Source organism: Alnus glutinosa, chromosome 13 (assembly GCF_958979055.1).
Source record: "Alnus glutinosa chromosome 13, dhAlnGlut1.1, whole genome shotgun sequence".
NCBI lineage: Eukaryota > Viridiplantae > Streptophyta > Magnoliopsida > Fagales > Betulaceae > Alnus > Alnus glutinosa.
This window is the reverse complement of record NC_084898.1, coordinates 808,621-823,560: the sequence shown is the minus strand read 5'-3', so window position 1 is coordinate 823,560 and position 14,940 is coordinate 808,621. Positions and strand designations below refer to the sequence as shown.

Genomic DNA, 14,940 nt, shown 5'->3' with positions numbered 1-14,940 from the left:
CATATGCCTCCTACAGTTCAAACATCTATTTATGTAACTGTGTAAAAGCTTATTTCACAGTGGAACTGAATGAGTGAAGAGAGGCAGGCATTATTAAACAGTGATTTTGAGGTACTATGAATGGCAAAGCAAAGCAACTGATGATCATAGTGTGTAGAGAATCTCCCTGAGAACTTTTTCATGACCACTATCTTACAAGACAACCATCAACTGATGTTCTTTACTGCAGCTGTCATTGTCTCCACTATTGAGTGATTGACCCACACATTGTAGCTTACAGAGTACCAGTGGCTAGAGTTAAATCCACTTCCCCCATAAGGAATCTCTCCTACCCAAAACATTATCATACCCACCTCATGGACCAGAAATAAAGAGAGTCAATGATAAGGTCACAGACTCACAGCAATCTCTGTTATAAATATTGTGTTTCAGTGCCATGCATACTGGCTGCAGTAATATCTCAAACACTTGTGCCAAGTTTTCTTCTTTCCTTTACATGGTTTAACAGATCTTTCTTCTTGTTTAGTTGTTTTTATCAAATAAAATATAGATTGTAGCTGAGATATTTTCACCTGTAAGGGTCAGTTTAAGCAGTGGGAAAGCGCGCTGCCTAATTAATATTGGCTAAAAGAAGACAAAGAACCATTTGACAACTTGTGTGAGTCTGTGCATGGAAACTCCAGCTCTTCTTATAAATCTGTCATTCTAGTTTGTCTCATTGTTGAATTTTCTTCTAACAAAAGAAGCTTTTCAGCGGGAGAAATGAACATGGAGGAAGCCAAAGAAAAGAAAGAGATTGAGAGGGAAGATCATCAGTTAGAAGGAGTAGCTGGTGACCATGAATTATCAGAGGGGTCGAAGAGAATCCAGCCTTGGACGCAGCAGATAACAGTGAGGGGAATAGTGGTGAGCATTATTATTGGAACCATGTACAGCGTGATAGCCATGAAGCTGAACCTCACAACAGGGATAGTTCCTAATCTTAATGTCTCTGCTGCCCTTCTGGCTTTCGTCTTCGTCCGGACATGGATAAAACTCCTCCATAGAGCTGGGATTGTATCAAGGCCCTTCACTCGGCAAGAGAACACCATGATTCAAACTTGTGCAGTTGCATGCTATAGCATTGCTGTTGGAGGTTTGAGCCTTTAATATTTCGAATTTTGCATATTAATTTTTTTTTTCCCTTCCCTTTTTCGGATTTGGATACCCAACAATTTGTTGTCCACATTATTATGAAAGAATTTCTATAAGACTCACATGTCCAATGGACGAATCGTTCAAAATTTTTCTCGGCAGGTGAATCATTTTTCGGACTTGGATCTTCAACAATTTGTTGTCTGCATTATTACGAAAGAGTTTTTATAAGATCTACCTGTTTAATTAATAGATGAGTCGCCCAAAATTTTTTTTTGGCAGATAAATCGTATATTAACTTTTTCATTTTTGTTGTTTGAATTCCCAGCAATCCCAACTCTATCCTACTTTTCGCCTCCTTTTCAAGAACTTTGATATAGTACTCTAACATATGACTTTTTCTCTTTTGGGCTACAGGTGGATTTGCTTCTTATCTTTTGGGATTAAACAAGAAGACATATGAGTTGTCGGGAGTCAACAATGAGGGGAACTCCTTAAGGAGTGTCAAGGAACCTGGATTTGGTTGGATGACTGGCTACCTCTATCTAGTATGCTTTGTTGGTCTATTTGCCTTGGTTCCTTTGAGGAAGGTATACGTCCAGTCTCTTTCATCTTCTTTCTTAAAAAATTACATAGTGCATCTACTTTTTCCCGAACAGATTAGGTTAAAAGTTGCCTATAACTTGATAAGTCAAAGAGTACGTTTAGAATTGTGATTTCGAAGGTAAAAAGTATAATATTAATCCAAATTGTAAAAAATGAATTATTTGAAAAGTGTCTCTAAAAAATTACAATTTGAAAACGTAAAAAGTTGGTTTTCCAAATTGCAGGTTAAAGAGTATTTTTTTGGAAAACACAGAATTTTAAAGGTTAACCTACGATTTTAAAAAATAATATTTTAATTTTTTTTTTTTTTTTCTCAATAAGCAAGACTAATACATAAAATTTTACATATCTGAAATGAATATAAATTGTAGAGTCAGGTCAAACTCAAAATTATGGGTGGCACTTCGCATTCGCGTGTTGGGTTCGGACCGTATCGAAACATTGGTATAAGACTAGTTATATAGGTCAATTTTAACCCGACTTTTTTAATTAAATGAGACAGACCCCTTAACCCTAACCAATTAATTTCATATTAGATTCGTATCAGATTCACAAGTCGAGTAAAAAATTACCAATCTTATTTAAAACCTCATATTAAATCACTGCTTTCTCTACACTTTATATAGTCTTTGACAATTTTCTTTCTTCTTGGTGGTAATTTTTTAAACTGAACTTGTGTTGGACTCTATAATGGCAGCAAACCAGGATCAGTTAATGTTTTTTTTTTTTTTTTAAAAAAATAATAATAAAATAATAATAACAATTTGCCTGAAAAATTCAGCAAAGTTATCATTGAAAAGTGAGCATTTCTTTCTTCTGAAGTAATCATTTCAAATTTAATGGATTCACACCTCCACTGTACTATAGATAAAGATCTGATTTTTTTCCCCTTTTATGCTTATGTCATTCCCATTAATGTTCTTCAGATAATGATAGTAGACCTCCAATTAGCATATCCAAGTGGCATGGCAACTGCAGTTCTCATCAATGGCTTCCACAGTCAGGGGGATAAGATGGCCAAGTACATACACCTCTTTCTCAGTATATCTCACTTTTTTTTAATCATATAAAGAATCAAAACTCAGAAATTAAGAAAAACATATTTTATGCAGGAAGCAAGTTCGGGGGTTCATGAAATATTTTTCAGTCAGTTTCTTGTGGGGTTTCTTCAAGTGGTTTTTCAGTGGGAGAGAAGAATGTGGTGGATTCGCAAAGTTCCCCACGTTTGGATTGCGAGCCTGGAAGCAAACGTATGTATTTGCTTTATTCTTTGCTTCTTTGAGCTCAACATGCTAGCCACCTTAATCATTAGAAGAATATGGGAGAACTTCACACTTAAGGTACCGAAATTTTCACTATTTTTAAAAGGAGATACTTAAATTCTTAATTTATGTTATCTATTTTTTTAAAAGTCTCGATTAGGAGTTGGTTAGAATTTAACAGAATTTACAAAAATACCTATGCCTGAATCTTTGAATTTTTTTTTAATTTTTTTTTTTAAAAAAATAAACACAGCGGTGTTTTGAGAATTTTGATAGGATTTAACAAAGAACATTTAATTGAGACTTTTCAAAAAATGGATACCCTAAATTGAGACGTTTTGAAGTTCAAGTACCTTCTTTTAAAAATAGTGAAAGCTCGGTATCCTTAAGTGAAGTTATCCTAAAGTAGATGACATCATAGGAGAGAACAAAGGTTTTGAATTTATTTTTATTTTAATTAAATATTTTACGTGTTGATCTCTTACTTATTAATAAATAATTTAAACTTACACGTGAAAAGAAAAAAAGAAGAAAGAAGTAAAAATATTAATTAAATGGCTTTCGAATTTTGCAGATTCTACTTCGACTTTGGCTTGACATTTGTTGGGGCTGGGATGATTTGCTCCCACCTTGTGAACTTATCTTTGCTTCTTGGAGCTGTGCTCTCGTATGGAATGATGTGGCCGCTGATAGAACGGCTTAAAGGAGATTGGTTTCTTGAGAGCTTGCAAGAGAGTGACATGAAGAGCCTATATGGTTACAAGGTTTGTTTCTCATATTGAGATTTTTAGTAATTTTGTTGTTCAAATTGATAGCAAAAACGTATCATTCTTGACACAACATATTTTTAAGCCGTGATGACTATGAATTTATCATAACTCCGCAATTAAGGGTGCTTCTGCGAGAGTAGTATTGGGATGAGTGACCTTCTGAGAAATCTGGTTCGGAAGAGCAAAGAGCGAACAATATTATGTCGTTGGGATGGATTGTTACAAATTTAACCAGCAAATATGAGAAAGTCTATATAGGAATATAGGATCCACCTACCTAAATAGGTGACTGAACATCCCATAATTTATTTTGACAAGTGAGTCTCATATAAATTCCCTCACATTTGTTACCCAAATTATTGGAGATTCCAAACCCTTTTTTTTTTTTTTTTTTTTTTCTCCCAAATTCATATTTACTTCCTCTGCTACCCATGGTCGCCCATTTACACAATAATTTCTTGGGCAGGTTTTCATCTCCGTTGCTTTGATCCTAGGTGATGGGATTTACAATTTCATCAAGATATTGGCATGCACTGTCATTAACATCCATGGCAGACTGAAGAACAAGGGCCACGACAAGGGTAATGCATATCTACAGCAGCTTCTGAATTTTCCTTTTCCATGCTACTTTTGGTTTCCACCGGACTCAATTCACACTTTCCTATCATTTTAAGCTTTCGAGATAATTGGCAATTTAACGTGATATTAAAGTAAAAGTTTACCTCGTATTTCAATTAAAATATTTAGTAGCTTAAACTTTTGGAACAGCTAGTAATTTAACACTAGATTCTGAAAAGATTGATGATGACTGGTGGACCAATGCCATTTCTAACAGTCGTCTTCTCCCCTGCAGCTGAGGATGGCCAAGAGAAACCCATGGAAGCTTTGAAACAGAATGAAATTTTCCTGAGAGAAAACATTCCCATGTGGTTTGCAGCCGTTGGATACGTCCTCTTCGCCATCTTGTCCATAATCGTGATCCCATTAATGTTCCCTCAACTGAAATGGTACTATGTCGTGGTAGCCTATTTTCTTGCTCCATCTCTAGCATTCTGCAATGCTTATGGAGCAGGTCTCACGGATATAAACATGGCCTATAATTATGGCAAAGTAGCCCTCTTCGTCCTGGCTGCGTTGAGCGGAAAAGAAGACGGTCTGGTGGCAGGTCTAGTTGGTTGTGGTCTCATCAAATCTGTTGTTTCTGTGGCTTGCATTCTGATGCAGGATTTCAAAACAGCCCATCTGACTTTCACTTCCCCTAGAGCAATGTTCTTGAACCAAGCCATTGGCACGGCGCTAGGCTGCCTAACAGCTCCTCTGAGCTTCTTCCTTTTCTACAAGGCATTTGATGTGGGAAACCCTAATGGAGAGTTCAAAGCTCCTTATGCATTGATCTACAGAAACATGGCAATTCTAGGTGTTGAAGGCTTCTCTGCTCTCCCTCAACACTGCCTGCAACTTTGTTATGGCTTCTTCGCCTTTGCGGTGGGAGCCAACGTGGTGAGAGATCTGTCGCCGCAGAAGGTCGGAAAATTTATTCCCCTTCCTATGGTCATGGCTATACCTTTTTTAGTTGGGGCATACTTTGCAATTGATATGTGCCTTGGGACTTTGATTGTGTTTGTGTGGCACAAGATCAACTCCAAGAAGGCTGAGTTGATGATTCCTGCAGTTGCTTCTGGATTAATTTGTGGGGAGGGGCTTTGGACACTTCCTGCTGCGGTTCTAGCTTTGGCCAAAATAAATCCTCCCATCTGCATGAAATTTGTGCCTTCCTAGAAAAAGCTCTAAAAGGATTTGTAGGGAGAAAGGTAATAATATACGGCTAGGGTTATCCCTGATTTAGATTACTAGTGCCAGGTGCAAATAACATCATATACCTGTGATATGTGCAGTCTCGAACAGTTCTCAAACAACAATAAAAATGCATCTTATGGCGTTCCGTTGTCCTTATCTCTCTTTTTTTTTTTTTGGAGTTCAGTAGGGCCGACAATGCTTGACATGACCCGCAAATCCAACACGAATACGACATAAAATTAAAGGGTCAGTGTTTAATGTAATACGGTTCAGATCAAAACGAGGGCCAAGCCGATTAAATACGATTAATAAATAAGTCAAATGCGAGTCAACTCGCGTAACCCGCATACATGAAACCACTTTATTCTCGCTGTGCTGTTTTCAGGCTTTCAACTCTCTCTCTCTCTCTCTCTCTCTCTCTCTCTCTTTGCCATCGACTACAACTATCGTGACCACAAGCATGACTGCAACCACCACCGTTCGGAGTCTTCTACCAAACCCTTCAACTCTATCTACTTCCAATTTTGTTAGTAACTAATGTTGAGGTTTAGTTAAAAGGTTTTATCATGTTATTTGTTGGAATGTAATCTTATTTTCTATATTACTATCTATCTGTCTTTTATTTAAATAAACTTATTGGACTCTAAACTTATTTTAATTGGATACGCAATGAGAAGTTATGTTATGTTTATTAATTATGGTTATGGACTTACATTTTTCAAATTGATTTTGTCAATAAATCTAATTGTGAATGTGTATAATTAATATATAAGATATGAAATTGTGTTAGTTAGGTCAGATCAAGTATTTGGATTAACTTAGCATATTTATATTAAATTGGTTGAAACTGGTCGTGCTTAAGTCAATCCAACACAATTTGTTTATTAAACTAATTCTGTAAGTTATGACGTGTCAACCGCTTATTTAAACAAGTAGTTTTGGAGTTGAGAGATTTAACCAGATTAATTAAATAAATCGGATTCAGGTTAACCCATATAGTCGTATACTCATGACTTGACATGACTTGACATGACACGACACGACACAAACCCAACCTATGAACCCGAATTGCCACCCTTGGGTCACGATCTGACCGAATAGCACATGCAATAACGAGGAGACAACTATGGGAGAAAAAGAAAAAGGAAAAGAGGCTTTCTTTAAACGAGTGCCTGAACACAACAGCAAAAGCTCTAAAACCAAACTGAAACCAGGAATACATATAGAGTTGATCGACCCATCCCAATCCTGAAGAATTGAGGAGCTTTTCCCTCCCCCTTGCTTGCTCAAACCAATTAGAGCCAGGTAGGGGACGGGATGCACACATCTATGTATGGGACTTCAAACAAAATAGAGCTTATGTATTGTTTTGGGAGTCCAATTGGACTGTTGTAGAAGGTAATAATCGATCCTATCCGCGGTATGTCCTGATTACTCCAAACAAATAAAATGGATGCTTTCTATAAACGGGGGTGAGAGCTAATAATAGAAGGGTATATATCAGACAAACAAAAATTAAAACCAGCTGAAGAAATGAGTAAAGCCAAATTGGATTAAACAAGATAAGTGTCCCAAAAATTCTATGATATATAATAGTTTTATTCGAACAACCAAGTTTCAATACATAAATTGTAAATCATCACAACAAAAAGCATTGCCCTGGTGATAAATCTAATAAAATGATCAGCCAGTTATGATACCTGCCAGAACATCACTCTTACCACGTGCATAAATTGTGTAAACTAGACGGATTGCATCGAGCCATCCATCCAGGGATTCCCACGAGTCAGCAACCTGTATGATCGATGGGCAAATATTAAATATATGGGTTTCCCATTTGCAAATCCAGTGCTTTGATCCACTTTTTTCATTTGGATAAAGATCCTAACCATAATAATTTATTGAAGAACATTAAACAAAGAATAAAAGAACTATTGTCCATCTCCCTTGTCATCTTGCAAAGATAGAGGGAAATAGTTTAAGATCATCTTTTGCAATGCAAAGTTTTCATATTAAAATAGGAGCAATACTAAAATGCAGTTTATTGAGAATGGCACATAGCATATAGCTCAGTTTCATGAATATTAAAACGTTATGTAACTGAAGAATCTTTTCCTTAATAAGTAAAAGAAAAAATTCAGGTTCATTATTTGCCTTCTTATATGGTTAAGATATAAAGACCAGTAGCCTGAGTTGAGCAAGCTTTGATTATCTGTTGAAACTCGCAAGCTTCTCCAAAAATTGAACAATGAGCAAATGGGAAGCATAGTGAATCCTGATTCCTGACATCTAATTACTGAATCCATCCATGTAACACAACCAATATAGCATAAGTGCACAACCAAAAATTTCAACTTAATTGCTCTAGACTAGGGAGGGATGAGTTTCAAGTGCCCAACAGAGTAACGTCAGAATGGCATAATTTTTTAATTATCTTGACTTCTTAAATGAATTACAGAGTCCTAAAGTTGGATACTTATACTACAGTACTAATCGTAACATGCAAATGCTAATGATGATCTTTGTGGCCAAGGATCATCAGGTTTGACACTCATTCTAATGTGCTACACTTTGACGTTCATAGGGTTTGAAATTAGGATGCAGGACAACAATTCTCTTTGAAACACAAAAGATAATAGTTACCATGTAAACTGGCCCATGAATTGTATCAATGCAGAGGCCTGCACCCGGTGGTAAAGTCAGATCAGCACATGCTGATACAGAAACTATATCAGGAACATCAACTCTGATAGCCTTTTTGTCAATATTCCCTGCATCTCCCGATCTTCCAGAGAGGCTTTGTGGTGCTTGTTTTTTATCAATATTGTGTATCTGATGGGACAAAGAAAGAAGATTGAGAATAAAGAAATAATAATACCTGCTGCAATTAGGTGATATCCAGCGTATCACACCCAATATATGATTTTCAATACGCAAAAAATCTTATTAGTTTACTAAATAACAAGGAAACAAATCTAAGTTTACCTGATGAAGCCCTTCATGATTTAAAACAAATGGTGAACGTCTCCAATCACTATGAGGTGCCACTGGCCTCCCTACAGGCGGCGCAGTCAGATATCCAACTTTCAGATGCGGCAAAGGTAGCTGTCAAGAGTTGAGTTCTGTCAATGATACAACCAACCTCATTGGAACACTAAATGTACTGTTCTGAATATATATAATCAACCACAAAATCAAGAAAAAAAGGGGGGGGGGGGGGGGAATGACAGACTTGGAAAAAAAAAGAGAGAGAGAGAAAAACAATTGCTGTGGTCTTAGTTGAAGTAATGGTGGTTGGATAAGTTTAGGGGAGTAGGTCCAAAACTAGGATGGGATGAAATACTTTGTTCCAGTAAGGATCTTTTTCATGAAAACAGTTCAGCAATGCAGCCATGGTAATTTTGTTAATGCCACAATGTAAGTCACACGAGCATGGCATTACAGCTTAAACTTAGAATAAGCTTGACGCATGGAATCAGAAGGATCAGAACATCACCTGCCAGCCATAAAAAAGAAAGAAAGAAAGAAAGAAAAAGATGTGCAGAATTCATAGGCATGTATCTTACCCCAGTACTGAACAAATTAAGAAAACTAAATGCTTGAGACTGATCTCATAACTGACAGACCCCAAATTATATGTCGGCAACGATATATATATAATTTAAAAAGAAAAGGTATTTGAGGATGAAATAGCTCCAAAATGACTATTTGAAAACTAACTACTAACCATGGAGCGCACCAGCCGCAAGGCACTGCTGTAAACCTAAATAAAGAATCAATATTAGGATAGTCGGTGGAGAAATGAAATCGATGTATGTATCAATAAACCATCAGAAAGTAAAGGCAAAGGAAATGATGTTTATTGTAAAACTCTTTAAATCTCAGTTCAGATAAGTATTTCTTTTTCCATTTCTGGATTGCATTGGGTTATGTTTAAATTGGAGACAAATTTTTTGTTGTACCGAAAAACTAAATCACACTTACTGAGTAATTTGGTTTCAGTGCATGAGCAGCAGCAATGTAGATAGCAGATTGGCTATACAACTCATTAGGTGAAACTTCTTTAGCATTGACTGATCCCCCACTTCTTAATGTGTCCTCTGCTAATCCATACTGCAAAAAATGACACCACGAACTTGGGATATAAGCTTCACTCGATTTGCACAAGATGATAGGGTAAGACAATGAAATATTTTATGTCATCCAATATACTGGATACTGAAAAGGAAACGACTAACAAATATAAGATCATGACATTTCAAATAAGGAAAAATAAGTTACAAACTGACCAAAACAGTTCCAAGGTTGTAAATTGCTCGGTGGAAATCATATTGCAACCGAATTGCTGCACGGAACTGCATTGGAAGACCAGCAAAAGTATCATAAGAGTAGAACGTCCAGCAAAAACTATTCTTAGGATACAGTAAAAATTTTTCTTAAGACATATCAGATGTAGAATTACATTGCTGGTTGTTCCTATACAATCATCCAAGCACTCTGATCTCTCCAAATAATTTTTGTACCTTACTGATTGCAGTTTTTACAATTGTTTGCTTTTCTCGTGCAGGAACAATTGCGCTGAGTTCCTAAATTTCACATTAGAAACATTAAATTAAAAGCAAGATGTAAAATTAAAAAAAAAAAAAAGAAAAAAGAAAGAAAGAAAAAGAAAAGAAAAAAGAAAAGCTAATTTTGAAGGAAATGTTAATGTAACCAAAACTACCTGCAGAGCAAGTCCCCAATTATTAAGTGCCTGAAATAGATTTCACCTGGGGTTAGTACCAAAGCATGCAAACATAAATGATTTCAGGTGCTTTTTGATGCATTAAAAGGGTTTTCAGTGGAAAAAAATGGTAAGAAAAAGGAATGGTGATGATAAAGATGCTGGAGACCCCCATATGAATTCATAATAGTAATTTTGTAAAATTTTCCGAGATACCTGGGGACTGTTCCAGTTGAGTTGGACAGCCTTTTCATAGTTTTTTGTAGCCTGCAAAATCAAGTAGGAAAAAAAAAATTTGTTTTGAGCATTATTTTTTGCTAAAGAAAATTTTTGGATCTTTTTATTTAAAGAGCATAATAAGTACAATAAAACCCTAGATCGTAGATAAGAATGGTGAAAACAAGAGAGGGATTTGAATCAAGTATCATTAATGTTTATTTTTTATTATTATCACGTCAGAATGGCCAGCTATTCAGAACATCAACAAATGACTACATAATACAAAGTAGAGAAGTGGTTCAAATCTCTTTATGTCTGGATGGCCGCTCACAATAGTTCTTGTTTTTATAATTTTCTAGATTTTTAGATATGTGTTCTTCTTCTTCTACCTAGTTGGGTGCTCAGTGCTCTTTTGTATACTCCTTGTATACCTGGGTTGCGCCCCTCTACGCTTCTAATAATTTTTTTTTAAGATAAGTATCACTTCTAATAAAATTTAAATTACTTAAAATAAAAAATAAAAAGAGTAGAGAAGTGTTCTATATCCACAATGCCATACCATTCCAACTATTATATCCATATCCAGCTGCCAAAAGTCAATTTGACAAAACAGCAGCGAGGAAAAAACTACAGAAGGGCAGTAAATAGTTTAACACTACGAAATTCAAAATCTAGCATAACTTTTTACTGCTAATATATATTCAAACCTGCTTCCATAGTTCTTCAGCCTCCTTTGTACGACCACGCATTTTGGCCCGATCAGATATTGCTATAGCCCAATTATAGAAAGCCTGCAAGTAAGAATGAAATAATACTTTCTCATGATAAAGATCATCAATAAAAAATTATACAGATTCATCTGGATGCATACATAAATGAATAATATGATCTTTTATGTGGGAATTGTATGGTGCCCAATTTTAGCAATACGGATGCCCTTACATTTTACCAGGAAGAGGGCGGAAAAACATATAGAAAATTCTCACAATTCAAGATCCCAACTGGTCACAGATCAAACGATTATATATATCTACAGAATCTGGCAAAGTTACTAACAGATAACTCTTAACGATCCTTTGGTGCTCCCCTCACCGGCCTCCCCAACCCTAGTTCATTACGTGGCATAGGTGTTTGTATGCAGTTGTCGTGTTTCTTGCTAATATTTACTTATTAAACCCTGTATTAACCAGTCGTTTAACAAGAGTGTCATGTATAATGAGTTGTATTCATACATCATGAAGTGTAGGGCAAAGACGTGTAGCTTCATCATACTTCTTACAAGCTTCCTCAAGCAGCGCATCTTTGGAAGGTGAGGCAGAATCTTGACTAACATTATCTGCACTTTCCTGTATGCCAACCAAATGAGGGTCATGAGGCAAAGTAAAATGCACTATGATGTGCTATTGAGTAAATACAGTGTGCTTAAAATAACAATAGCAGACAGACTCTTTCCATCACAACAAAGAGAGAAACTGAAGAATATTTGAGAAATATTTGGATGAAATAACCAATATATCAAATATCACTTTTGCATTCGATGTCAAACACACTACCCCATTTCATGCCAAACAGAAATTTTGGTAAATAAAGTCTTTTGTCTTTCCCCAATGTTCTTCAGAAAATCATTGTATCAAAATTTCACATTAAAGGAAAATGCCATTTCTTACTATAATGTGACAAAACACTCTTCAAATACTTCATGGTCAGAAAAATAGTCCACATAATCAGTTAAGCAGGTTAATACCAAAGCCATCAGGTTGAAGGGGAAATTTTAAACTTTAGGGGGCCACTACCCCCCCACCCATACATACACCTAGTTCCACCCTGCTCTGATGTTAATATTGCTAGAATTGAATGAGACAATATTTCAAACCTGAAGAACCAATGCCCAATTGTATAGCGCATCATAATCTCCTGGATTTCTCTCTATAGCAGAAGCATATCTACAAAAGTTGAATACAGAATGAAATTTTGGAAAAGGACTCTAAAACAGCTTATAATCTGATTTTTGAAGTTTTCAAAGTGAGTGGTTAGAAATACAGTATAGTTCATAGAAGAATTTCTGTGAGATACCATGAATGCAACCAATTAAAGCTTTTGTCAACAGTGAACAGTAGGTAAATTAGAAAATACCAGCGAAGTTGATGAGCAAGAAGTAAAGGATAATTATGGTACCTCCTAGCAGCAAATGTAAGAATCCGTTGGCGAGACCGACCTTCATCATCTACACCCGTGACACTATTGATCAAGTCCATAGCAGCATTGTTTTGGTCATTGCGTTGCTGTGGGCTTTCTTGACTAAAAAATTGAAAAGCAGAGAGTAAAAAACAAAGATTTTGTAAAATAAAGGAAGCATGCAGCCATGCATAGTAATTTAAACTTCATACTTATAGTTACATAAAAGTACTACAGCAGGATGATATTAACAAAAAAAAAAAAAAAAAAAAAAAAAAAAAAAAAAAAAAAAGCCCAATCAGAAATTATAGTTTCCCTGGTAATCAACGGGTATTTGGCTATTTCCTACCTTCTTATAAGATTATTTTGAGAATGTAGGAGTTGACTAATCATTTATAAAACATTTAAAAAAAAAATGAGAGGTGGCCGCACGGGCCACCCCCCAACTGAGAAGAGGGATGGTTGTGGGGTCACCTTTATCTTGGTGAAAGGCGGCCGCATGGCCACCACAATAGAATAAGGTTGGCCATGTGGATATCCATGCCGCGACCCCAACCAAATAGGAGTGACCATGCAGCCTCTCTCATTTTTTATTTCTTTATATAATTTTATAATTTTTGTTATAAGTAAGCGGTCAATTTCACACCCGTTTGGCTGTCTGTGTTTTTTCAAAACAAACATGTTTAATATTTGTTTCTTTGAAAATACAAAACACTTTTTAAGTTTACCAAACAATTTTTTTCAAATATGGACGCCACAAAAAACACTTCTCAAACTTTATATCACATCTGACACTTTTTCAAATCAAAACACTTTTCAAAACCATTAACTAACATACCTATAGTATCCCTGGCAATCGATGGGTATTTTGGCAATTTCAAGCGTGACACCAGAATTAGTTTTGAGAAAAAAGATTTATTCAGATTCAATGCATATAAGATAAGATCACATAAGCTTACAGAGTCAAGCATCAAAAAATGAATCACGAGGAAAGCCAAAGAGTCTGATCCCGATTAGACAAAAATAATTGATCCACAGAAACAGTTCAGAAAGGATAACCTAAAAATACCCCCACGGTGTCATGTATGAATGGTTATTATTAATGCAACTATATTCAATCGCATGATGCTCGAGGTGATACCACCTAAAAACCTCACAAAACTCCAATGCCGTCTTCTAATTATTTCATGAGGAAATGAACACGGTCAGCTATTTACTTCTATGTTTCTTGCAAGCCGCAATCTCGCCTTGTCGCAAATTCAATCGGATCGAGTGCTTGCGCGTATAAAGTTGTACAATCGTTGTCAGTTACTACTCAACTAGACTAAGCGAAGCTTAATTTCGACGAACCAACCGAAAACAAGTCAATCAGAATACAAAAATAAAAGATGTCCATCAAACTCACAAATAGGCAACCATGACAGCATAAATCTCACCAGAAAATTAACAAAAATTAATATTAATTTTTTTTAGAACAAAGTTAAGATTACGAATTTATACAATGGCTACGAGAGAACTCCAGTGATTCTACATGTAATAAACCGAATTTCAGTGAGATTTCCATTCTTTGAGCTGGATTCAGCCATAAGAATGTGTCAATCAAGCACACTGACCTGTAAGGTGAGGTGGCATCGGGTACGCTCTCGTCGGCATCGTCGGCTTTCAATCCGCTGAGCAACTCTCTCATCGTGAACGTTCGGCTTCCTTCGTCTTTGCGCAGCTCGCCGGTGGGAGCTTTTGCTGATGCGTTTCCGTCGGCTTCATTGGATCGGATCGAGCTCTGTTTCGGTTCTTCGGGTTTCGGATCTGCATCGGTAGCCTCTGGCGGTTCCGGTTTCGGCTCCGGCACTGACTCTGGTTCTGGTTGGGCCACTGGCTTTGGCTCTGGCTCTGACGGTTCAGGTTCTGATTCTGGTTCTGGTTCTAGTTCTGGTTCTGGTTCTGGTTCTGGTTTAGGTATCGGTTCTGGTTCGTGTCCATTCTGCAATTCGGGTTCTTCGGCGGTTGTGGACATGGTGAGAGGACAGGAAAACACAGAGAGAGAGAGAGAGAGAGAGAGAGAGAGATCTGTACGATCTGCAGGAACGATCCCGTTAGAAAAAAGAATGATTTTATCATATTTAATTAATTATATTTTAAAAATAATAAATGTTTATGTGATATAATTTAAAAATAATAATTAATACTTAACAAAATTATATTATAAATTTTTTTTGAGAATTTTGATCATCACCATCCACTACTTCTCTCAAAC

General features: G+C 36.2%; 2 protein-coding genes across 2 annotated transcripts; one reads left to right on the top strand and one right to left on the bottom strand.

The window, feature by feature from the left end:
- Positions 1-450: 450 nt before the first annotated feature.
- Positions 451-5,721, top strand: LOC133854191 (metal-nicotianamine transporter YSL1). The gene is made up of 8 exons (XM_062290275.1): positions 451-658; positions 755-1,135; positions 1,552-1,724; positions 2,667-2,761; positions 2,853-2,990; positions 3,577-3,766; positions 4,239-4,353; positions 4,626-5,721. Exons 2-8 carry the CDS (start codon positions 763-765, stop codon positions 5,549-5,551), a joined length of 2,010 nt encoding a protein of 669 aa, XP_062146259.1. The 5' UTR covers positions 451-658; positions 755-762; the 3' UTR covers positions 5,552-5,721.
- A 1,374-nt stretch (positions 5,722-7,095) lies between these two features.
- On the bottom strand, positions 7,096-14,785 carry LOC133854651 (protein HLB1). Its single transcript, XM_062290898.1, has 14 exons — positions 14,300-14,785; positions 12,687-12,809; positions 12,385-12,454; positions 11,744-11,857; positions 11,219-11,302; positions 10,509-10,559; positions 10,293-10,322; positions 10,093-10,155; positions 9,859-9,924; positions 9,554-9,682; positions 9,297-9,332; positions 8,555-8,674; positions 8,213-8,401; positions 7,096-7,363 (listed from the first exon to the last, which is right to left on the bottom strand). Exons 1-14 carry the CDS (start codon positions 14,698-14,700, stop codon positions 7,253-7,255), a joined length of 1,587 nt encoding a protein of 528 aa, XP_062146882.1. The 5' UTR covers positions 14,701-14,785; the 3' UTR covers positions 7,096-7,252.
- Positions 14,786-14,940: the final 155 nt, after the last annotated feature.

Bases quoted from the DNA above. Each gene is read 5' to 3' on its own strand.
- LOC133854191 (XM_062290275.1), top strand. From the start codon at position 763: ATGAACATGGAGGAAGCCAAAGAAAAGAAAGAGATTGAGAGGGAAGAT. The intron at 1,136-1,551 runs GTTTGAGCCTTT...TTTGGGCTACAG, and splicing joins CTATAGCATTGCTGTTGGAG to GTGGATTTGCTTCTTATCTT. The intron at 2,762-2,852 runs GTACATACACCT...TATTTTATGCAG, and splicing joins CAGGGGGATAAGATGGCCAA to GAAGCAAGTTCGGGGGTTCA.
- LOC133854651 (XM_062290898.1), bottom strand. From the start codon at position 14,700: ATGTCCACAACCGCCGAAGAACCCGAATTGCAGAATGGACACGAACCA. The intron at 12,455-12,686 runs GTACCATAATTA...CAACTTTTGTAG, and splicing joins CTTACATTTGCTGCTAGGAG to ATATGCTTCTGCTATAGAGA. The intron at 11,858-12,384 runs GTTTGAAATATT...GTTGGCATACAG, and splicing joins ATTGGGCATTGGTTCTTCAG to GAAAGTGCAGATAATGTTAG.